The sequence below is a fragment of the Mus pahari genome, chromosome 3 (assembly GCF_900095145.1).
Source record: "Mus pahari chromosome 3, PAHARI_EIJ_v1.1, whole genome shotgun sequence".
NCBI lineage: Eukaryota > Metazoa > Chordata > Mammalia > Rodentia > Muridae > Mus > Mus pahari.
Genome location: NC_034592.1, coordinates 99580184 through 99589703, shown reverse-complemented (window position 1 = coordinate 99589703; position 9520 = coordinate 99580184). Strand labels below are relative to the sequence as shown.

The following is a 9520-nucleotide window of genomic DNA, read 5'->3' as shown; positions in this document are numbered from 1 at the left end:
TGGAAGACTTCAGCTGGACTCCGAGTGGGTCCTGGCGGCCTCAGCTTTGGACCTGCTGCTCGACCCGAGCGCGTTCTTGAATGTGAGATGCGCGTCCGCGGCCCAGTATTGCCACCGCCACAGCGTGCAAAAGGATCTCTGGCCAAAGTCGACCTCTCGGCATGAGCAACACCTCCCCTTTCCTAGGCCCACCATGTCTCCTACGCAGTGAAAGTGTTTTGTTGTTGTTGATGTTGTTGTTGTTGTTGTAAAGGAGAGAGTGAGAGAGATATTTATGCACATATTTATCCCTCTAATTATAGGAATTAATCCTCTTATGACTAAAAGGTAACGTGGAAGGACGTCCTTTTGATGTGGAAAAGCACCATTGGTGACTCACATTCAGACTGATTAAGGAATAATTGTTGTTAAACGCTTTGCAAGAGGAGAGTGTTTAATTGAGGGGCATTCGTAATTTTACGGCTTAGTGCAAAATTAAACGTAATTAAAAACTCAGAAATTCCAACTGATTTTCCAATTATTTTTATTGTCTGAGCTAATTGTTACACAAGGGTATCACTTCTCCCCCAAAGGCATTGGGAGAGAGAAGTGGGAGGTGGGAGGTAATCATACCTTGTCCAAATATTCTCCAACTGGAGAGTCCAGCAGCCAGAAAGACCTCCTTGGTTGCACCTTACCTCCCCAACTCCCGCCCGGGGTCCCGAACGGCACCCCGCCCTCCCCTTGGCAATTAAGCATTGCAGGCACTCTCCCCTCGCTCCGAGTTCCGCCAACACCTTGGGATGTGAGAAAGTGATGGCAGCTCTCTTCTGCAGATCATTACGGCAAACCTGGAAGTATCTAGAGAAGGCCGATGACTATCTTCAAGTAGCACTTGCCATACATAGCCGAGGGATTAAAAAAAAAATGAGTAAACACTGCTCTCTGGGGGCGATCCCTCCACGCCCTTGCCTTTGAGAGTGTGTTGGGGGGGTAGTAATGCACAAACATGATTCCAAGACATATACACGCCGCGTGCACGACAACCTACAGACATAAGCAGCAAACCAAACTTTCTTCTGCCTTGCACTTACTTACTTATTTGCGGCAAAGATGAGCATGGAAACGCTCAGACCTTTTTCTTTCCTTCCTTCCTTCCTTCCTTCCTTCCTTCCTTCCTTCCTTCATCTTTTCTTTTCTTTTCTTTTCTTTTTTTTCAAAATGCTGGGACTGACGGCACCGAGCCAAACCATCTTTGTATGTGTAGCTTCTTTGAATGTCCAAACAGACCTATTTAAATACATTAAAAGCATAATGAAAAGCGCTTTAGGCTTACAAAAAAAAAAAAAAAATACCACCTCCTTACAGTTTGTACAGAGTGTCCTACCTCTCCTACTAGATTTTGCTAGAATCCTGGGGTGGGATGTAGAAAGCTTAAGTTTAGGTAGAATGAATGTATACATTTCACTTAGTCTTAGACTAATTGTGCAGAGCAATGAAATGTCTATGTTTCAATGAGGGAGTTTAATTTCTCTGGGATTTTTAGGATAGACAATCAAATTCACCCTATCTGCCTTTCTAATACCCCACCCCATAAAGTAAATGAGTGCCTCTGATTTGATGTGCTTCGTGAAAATGGGTAGAATTAAAACTGTCAGTTCTGCCTGCAACCTGTGTCTTTTTTTTCCGATGGAGTTCAAAAGCTTTTAAAGGTAAAACGTGCCGATCACTTATGTGTATTATTTCCTTTCCTTCTATCGCAGCTTTTAAGTGGAAAAAAACATAAAGAAAGGGTATTTTTACTCCCACATTCATTTTTCTTGGAAAGATTTCAATCTTTCAGGTAATTTGAGGATGGGCCCTGGCGTCCAAGCTCTGTGGAGTCTGGATTTACCTGAGAAAAAATAAAGTAAGAAAGTAGAGTAGAATCCGTTTGATCCAGTTGTCCTACCCAAATGCTGTACATCTTACCTAGAATGTGGCATTTGTATTTCTCCAGAGCTCTCTTGAAGGAGAGCATAGTAGGGCAAAAGGAAGGAAGTGCCTCTTCCAAGGTTAAACAAATGTGAAAAGGACGTGGAATCCGTCCTGGAAATTTGAGTTAAGAAGCAGTGACCACTTTAGCTTAGGCAAAGACTGCAGAACCCTTTGAAAAAGCTGACAGGGATTTTCCAGAGAGGGGTGGGGTGGGGGAATCCTAGGGTGGGCATTTTATGCAAATGAACAAATTTGAAATGTAGTACAAATCCGGTATAGTAAAACTGACGATTCTGACAGTATTGACAACATAAATATATGTTTGAACACCGCACTTTCAGACACTTAACCGATGAAGCAATAAAAAAAATTCGACTACAATATTTCAAATAATCGACATTGATGTTTTGATACATCATTTTTATCCTCTGAATCGATCTATCACTTTCAGGCTGGTCAATTTTAAGTAAAAATGGGCAGCAATTATTTGCACTTTGACTAACGATGACCTAATAACAATCTTCAATTAATTACACCCAAACTGCGCTGTCTTCCCTCATAAGTGGGGGCAAGTAAGAAAAATTCTAGGGAGTAGAGCTGGTAGTGGGGCACCCTTTCTTCTATTTTCCATTCTGTTTGTCAATTGTATATAAAGAAGTCCAGACTAGAGCCTCGTTCTTTGGTTCAGAACACTTACAAAGGCAAAGTTGCTCACGCCTGCACTACACACCTTTGAGGTGTTTTAGGAGATCTAGCCTCATTTCTACTTCGAAGCAGCTAGGAGTTCCTAACACTCCTTCTGGCCGCGTGAATCCCAGAGTTTAGAGGAGTAAATGGAAAACATTTGCTTAAAGCACAGATTGGAGCTTTCTCTCAGGTTGAGTGTGAGGGAAAGGGATGGAGGAAAGGATGAGAGGGGAGAAGAGGGTAAACAGAAAGAGGGGAGGGAGGGAGGAATGGAGGAGAGAGGGTGGGAGAGAGAAAGGGGAAGAGAAGCAGGAAGGAAGTAGGAAGTGGGAAGTTGGAAAGAGGGAGGGAGAGACGGGAGAGGAAGAAAAAAAATAATGAGTATGAATGGATACAGCAGCCTAGTGATGAGCCACCTAGCAGGGTTGACTGTCTTGGTCTCGGTCTCCTATAACCTCTGCTCGCACCACTGAGCGGTTTTAAGTACAGGAAGATGCGTGTAGCTCCGGTTTAGCCCCACTGGCTTACTCGAACTGTGTGTGTTGGTTCGCTATGTGGGTTTTCTAGGGGGCTTTCCTAGTCCCACTTTGACACTTGTCTCCAAATTGTGGGGTGTGTGTGTGTCTGTCTGTCTGTCTGATTGGTGGGAGTTCTTGGAATAAACCTGGTTAACTGAGGAAGAACAAATGGACAGGCGCCTTGGATGTAGACTGCAGACCGAGACAGTCCCTTGGAAACCTAGATTCCCCCGGGGGGGGGGGGGACGAGAGCACGTGTTCACCGGTGTCTTATTCCTCTAAACAACAACAACCACAGCAGCAGCAACAACAACAACATCAACTCTGTCCCCTGCTGCTCTGTGTCCAATCCCTTAGAAGCCTCCTTCCTCCCACCCGGGGCTTCCTGACCTTCAGACCTCAAACTTGGATATGCTGTGCTAGCCCGGAATCTTGTTTGTTTCCAGAAAACTTCCCAATTGTTAAGCCCCTTCAAAACACCACCCGCGGAGACCGTGGGGCTTGTCAACACTTTTAACACCGCTAAGGTGCTCAACAAAGGGAGATGAGTGTGAGCCACTCTGGATCAGGACTGGAAAGTCTTTATGATCTGGGTGGCCCGACTGCCATCTAGTTTCAACCGTCCAGTGAGGGGGGGGGGGGTGTCCTCTGTCTGCATTGGAAACTGTAGTAAAGACTTGAATGGGGCGGAGAGGAAATGAAGGAACTGGAAATGGGATACAGAGCGCAAAAATGACAAGAGATAGAGCAAGAGGAAAAGGAAAAGGAAGTGAGGAAGGGCGTGGGAAGGAGAAACTGACAGCGCCACAGTGCACGGAGTGTTTGGAGCCCCGCCAGATAGCGCTAGAGGGCTATTTATTGAAACTCGTTCTTTCCGCGCCATGGGGAAACAGCTAAAATGGGAAGAAATCAAACAGGGCAAAAGCAAAATGCAACAATTCCACTCCATCTTTTTTTCTTTTTTTTTTTTTTTTTAACTGTCGGTTCATTTGATCGTATTTCCAGGGAGAAAAGTCTATGATAGAACACGAAGGTGTGAAAAAGGAAAAAAAAATCAATAAATAAAATAAACCCAAAGCAAAAGCAAAAATAAACCAGTAAGGTGGTGGTGGTAGTGGTGTGAGGACAGGGGCCCTTTCCCTAGGTAGACACCATCTAGAAAGAGCATGAACCAAGGTAAGAGGTAAGCAAGTGAGCACAATTCTTTTTACTGTAACTTTTCAGTTATACTGCTGAGAAGGTCAAAAACAGTTCACAAGGATGAGCGGAGGTTTACGGAGAAGAGACGTTTTAAAAGTAATAAATGGCTCCAAGGGCTGGAGTATGGGACAAACACGTTAATAGAAATGCCAAATAAAATATATATCAAAAATTCCAACTGTCAGCCAGCAGGACCAGGGCAGAAGACAACCCAAGCCCTGAGCCTTTGTCCCAATAACACAAGGCTCAGGGCTGTTACTGCAGGGCCACAGCACCCTTGGAGAACAATTTACAGATACCCCGGGAATCCTGGAGAAAGGGGGAGGACTTTAAAAATCTCTCCCTCCTTTTAGAACCCAAAGGAAAGTAGTTCAGATGGAAACAGAAAACCTGAGAGCAGAGGTGGACATGGAAAGAGAAAAATGCAAATGGATCCTGTGTTTTTGAGGTCCCCCTCCCAGATTCACTAATTGAAGGAAATAAATGTCCTTCGCTCCTATTGATATTTTACTTTAAGTATCAACTTTGTTTGTCAAAAATCCTGGCATTTCACATGGCTAGCCTCTTGTTTTAGCAATGAGCTTTCCTTTGACCCAAATGAAACCCCTCTTAATCAAAGGAGTAAGTTATCTTCCATTAGACTGAGGAGCAGAACCTCCCCAATTCAAACATAATCTCAGCTTCTTTCTTAAATGAAACTCTCCTTGATACGAAATATTCCAAATCAAAACATTAACTAAAGTTACAAACAAGATTAAGGCTGGATTTACTGGCTCTGGTAATAAAGCATCAATTGTTCTAACTGTTGTAAAGAAGACAAAAGGGATTTAAATCTGGTGATTTTAATACACAGATTAACACTTCAGGACCTCACAGTTCTGAGGAATGTGGAGTTATCTGTGCAGAAGATCTTGATATTGCGGGGAGGGGGGATATAAAAAGAACAGCCGCAATTACCACCTCAAGGAGGCTGAACAAGCTCAGCTAAAATAAAGTTGGAGTTTATAAACGCTACTTCAAATGAACTCCTCTCCCAAAAGCCAATGCCGTTGGACTACAGAACTAGGGGGGCTTACATTATTCCCTTAAATCCTTAATGTTACCTATAGTAACATTCCACAAGGGATCAAAAGAAGAAAGGGAGAAATAGAAAGGAGTACTTTTCAGGAGTCTCGGGGATGCTTCAATAAGAAAGGGGTGATTAAAAACAGACTCTTAAATTTGAGAGGCCCAATTCTCTTTCTCATTCACCCCCCTTTGGTACCCCCCCTTTCACCTCCTTTTTAATTCAATGTTCCCACCCCCCACTCCAGGGCTAAGTAGCTGATTTAAGATTGTGAAGAAATAGGTTTTACCAACCATATTTGTTCTGGGGCACTTGTAAAACGCGATTTGCAGAGAGTCTTTAGCCTTCCAATTGTCTTTGAATTGTTTTTACTGAAACAGATCTTTTGCAGTTAATGAGTCCCCACACAGCTGGACAGCTCCTCACGGACACTGAGAACTCTAACCCCAAAATGACCCCAATTTGACACCGCAAGATGAAATTTTACCGCCTGTTAAAACCATTTCCAGCCTGGGCAGAAGGAGCTGACTGTTGACTGAGGTGTGCATGGCGCCTGTGACCCCCCATCTCTTGTTTGTCTCTGGGGCTGCCCCACCTATTTCCCTTCACCTCAAATGTGGGAGAGTAAATGAATCCACAAAGGGTGTGGAGTGTGAAGCTCTGAAAACAAGGTGTCCACACACAGAAAGAAAAGAGAAAGTATGGACACCTCGCTGTTGTGCAGTGGCTTCTACCAGACATGGAAACGAAGATGGGGAACAGAGGCAGGTCCCTCACTACATGTAACCTATGCTGTTGTATTAATAAAACACCCACAAGCTGTTGATGATCACAACTTGTGGTATCACAGGGATCAGGAAAGATACTCCAACTTGAACCTCTGTGCAATGCACGGTAGTGGTAGATTTAAAAACTAACATTTAAACTAAGAGGTTCACCCATAGCGTGCATCTGTGTAACAAATCTTTCCAGTTACTAGGAAAGCTGCGTCTCCTTTTAGATAGAGTGAATTTCAAAGCCAAAAGGCCTTCACCAGCATGCTATTTTCAACCACCTCACACTTCTTAACTCTAAAAGTCTCCCTAAAAATTATTGCTTTTTTCTTTGAGAGTCTCTTAAAGTGTCCTTCCTTTCTGCCCCCTGCATCTGACCAGATTGTCCTCTTGTTTGCTTTAAGGCATTTGCCAAAATGCATACGAAGTTACATTGGTGAAGGAGAGGAAGAGGTTCAAGTTTAAGCTCCTTCTGCACTGCCCACAGGATAAAGCAGGGTTAGCATTTTTCTTTGTAAAACACCAAATTACCACCCTTATTCAAGCCGTTATTTCCTTAAGGATTGCTTTAGAATATAGAAATAATCAACCTGGATTTTTACTCAGGGAGAAACTTTATTTATGCTTTTTTTTTTCTTAATGCTAAAGAAGTTTTACTAAATAAAGGCTACCGGGAAACTAAATCGCTCTACAATATCAACAAGCTGGGGGGGGGGGCTGCGAAGTGGTGTGGAAAAAAGCACTAAGCATGCTTAGAGGAAGATGTAGAGGTTTCTCACGAAGCTGTTCTTGACAAAAGAAGCATTTATCTCAGAAACCGGTGTTCCTTTGAAAAGGAAACCTCCTAACTGGCGTTTATTTAACCAGGATTTAGAAAGAGCAAAAATCTTACTGGCGATACTAAATAGCCAATGTTGAAATTAAGAACAATTAGAGGAATCAAAACTGAATGTAAACTCTGCCAGCCGTGCTGGGCCGGCAACTTGGATCCAGTACCATTCACAACTCTGTGAAGCAGAAAACGGTCTGCAGCCAGGCCAAATATTCTCTCATATTCTGTGTCTCTCCTTTCTGTGTCTATCTCTGTGTGTGTCTCACCTCCCTCCCTCTCTCTTTCCCTCTCTTTTACCCTAGGAGGACAAACTGAGCTTTAACTTCACCCCTCCCAATAAAATTCTGGAGGCCAACTTTTCCTTTTCTTTTCACTTACCTTTTCTTATCTGTCCACGAGTAATTCCGCATCAAATGAGACGGATATTTGTAATCTTGAAGTTCTTCTAGGGAGGAAAAAAAGTGGTGGGGGCTGGGGAAGGGACCCTACAGTCCTTCGGGTTTCAGACCGGTCCGCTGTTTTAGGGTTGAAGCGGGACAGAAAGAGAGGGAAACCCTTGGCTGGACTCTGCTCCCAGAAGGTCCCCGAGGCCGCCTTCCCTGCTTTGACCACTGGAGCCAAACCCGCACGGACTGCAACCCCTCTCCTGGTGCGCTCTCCGGGCCTCTGCCAGCCCCTTCACACTGTCTTTATATGTGAGGGCCGATTTCCCGCAGACATCATTGTTATGATGGCTCATTTAATCAAACTGTTTAATTGCTCTGGTAATCACTATCATCATCACAGGTGCTCAATCATTCATCATTTTTGGAGGGCTTTATTGACCTCCGGAGCTCATTCACCAGCCCTAGGAGAACGAGGCCAAATTTCCTCAGACTCCTCATGGAGTCTCGGCATGCAGTAGTTTTAGCTAGCTTGGGATGCTCATAAGCTTACAAGGAAACCAGGAAGATGCTAAAGGAGAGAAAACCTCTCTCTCTCTCTCTCTCTCTCTCTCTCTCTCTCTCTCTCTCTCTCTCTCTCTCTCTCTCACACACACACACACACACACACTCACACCCCACTCTACTATACCACCTAACCACTCCCATCCACCCCCGCCCCCATGAAAAAGTCCAGTCAAAGGCACCCTTGCAAGAGGCGCTGCTTTCTGTCACGGGATGGTTCAGAGTTGGGGAGGGAGGCCGCAGTTGAACAGCAGACCCTTACTCTGTTTGCTAGTCTCTGGGCCTGGGGCCCGGAACCCAGGACGAGGGTGAGAAGTTGGGGAGAGGGCGCGCTCCCAGTGCGTGGCTGGGTCGCGCTGCCAGCTGCCTGGTGGCGGCAGGGTGAACCCGGCTACGCGCGCCGGGTGACCAAAGCTCCGCCCCCAGCTCTAGTCTCTCGCTGATTGACGCGCAGCCGCGGGGAAACAGCAGCGCAGAGGTAAAGCCAGCTGGAACTCCGGCCAGGGATTGGGCGGGACCCCGGCCAGAACTAGTTTCTACCAAAACCTTGTCGGGTATTTACCTTTCTAACCCTACTCGCTTCCTTTTCCTTTTGGGAAAACTTCTTTAGGAGCCAGTCCCATCGTCCCCATCCAGCGAAATCCGCCCGGTGTAATTAACTCGGCCTTTAGCCCTCCTTACAACCGCTGCGCCCAGGGCAACCACAACAAAGCTGGGCGAGCCAGAGCCAGCCACTCCTCGCAAGCATCTTCTGTCTCACATGCTTTTTAATCTTTCTCCTCCAGTGCTTCCTAGATCCAAGATTCACTTTAGAGGCGCACAGCGGTCACGCGCACGCACGCGCGCGCGCGCGCGCGCACACACACACACACATTCACACACGCTTGTCTACATCGGTAAACAACAAACACCAAACAACTCCCGCTCCTCTAACTCCTACCCCACTAACTCCCGCCCTACTAACTCTTATCCTGCTTTCTCCCTCCAGATTGAGCCCAGGACCCCTAGACTCTCCACGGTGGTCCACACTGTCTGCAGCGCACCGAGGGACTATGCTCGGAGTTCAGCTGCTCATATCTTGTACTAGAAAAAAATGAATATTGACAACAAGGGCTCGGCATCTGCACGGGAAAGAAAGTACCACTTAACAACAACAACAACAACAACAAAAATCCTAGCCCGGCCGCTGTGCAGTCGGCGGAGCTTGCTGCTCTAGGTTGTTAGTGGCAGAGTTCGGGACCTAGTAATCCGCCGGCAGAGGAAGGGGGCCGCGGAATTAAAACGAACAAAAGCTAGAGCGCCATGCCAAACATCCCCAACGCGACCCAGTTAGGCAGGAGCCAAGAGGAGTGGTGGGGAAATAAACGAGAAGTAAGTTGAAAATAAAAAGATCTGAGTCTGTACCGTACTTTCCCTGTGGCTTTCTGCAGTTTTCCTGTCTGCGCTCTCCCTGTCCTCTTCCACCTCTCTTCCTTCCCCCTCTCCAATCACGCGTTTTCTCTCTCTCTCTCTCTCTCTCTCTCTCTCTCTCTCTCTCTCTC

General features: G+C 45.8%; 1 protein-coding gene and 1 long non-coding RNA gene across 6 annotated transcripts in view; one reads left to right on the top strand and one right to left on the bottom strand.

Moving 5' to 3' along the window:
* Positions 1–533: 533 nt before the first annotated feature.
* LOC115063628 lies at positions 534–8972 on the bottom strand. 2 transcript variants are annotated; one of them, XR_003843485.1, is made up of 3 exons: positions 8542–8972; positions 7411–7477; positions 534–1269 (listed from the first exon to the last, which is right to left on the bottom strand). It is a non-coding gene; the product is annotated as an uncharacterized LOC115063628 (long non-coding RNA). The 2 variants fall into 2 exon arrangements; XR_003843486.1 differs by lacking the exon at positions 8542–8972 and adding an exon at positions 8242–8324.
* Positions 8138–9520, top strand: part of Meis2 (Meis homeobox 2) — a 207891-nt gene continuing 206508 nt past the window's right edge. For 3 of the 4 annotated variants that reach the window (XM_021193464.2, XM_029536640.1, XM_029536638.1), the window contains exon 1: positions 9265–9350. In XM_021193464.2, the coding sequence (XP_021049123.1) occupies positions 9282–9350 (69 nt within the window). In that variant the 5' untranslated portion in view covers positions 9265–9281. Of the gene's footprint in view, positions 8458–8967; positions 9351–9520 lie in introns of those variants that run through there. The other variant, XM_021193463.2, reaches the window with a different exon arrangement.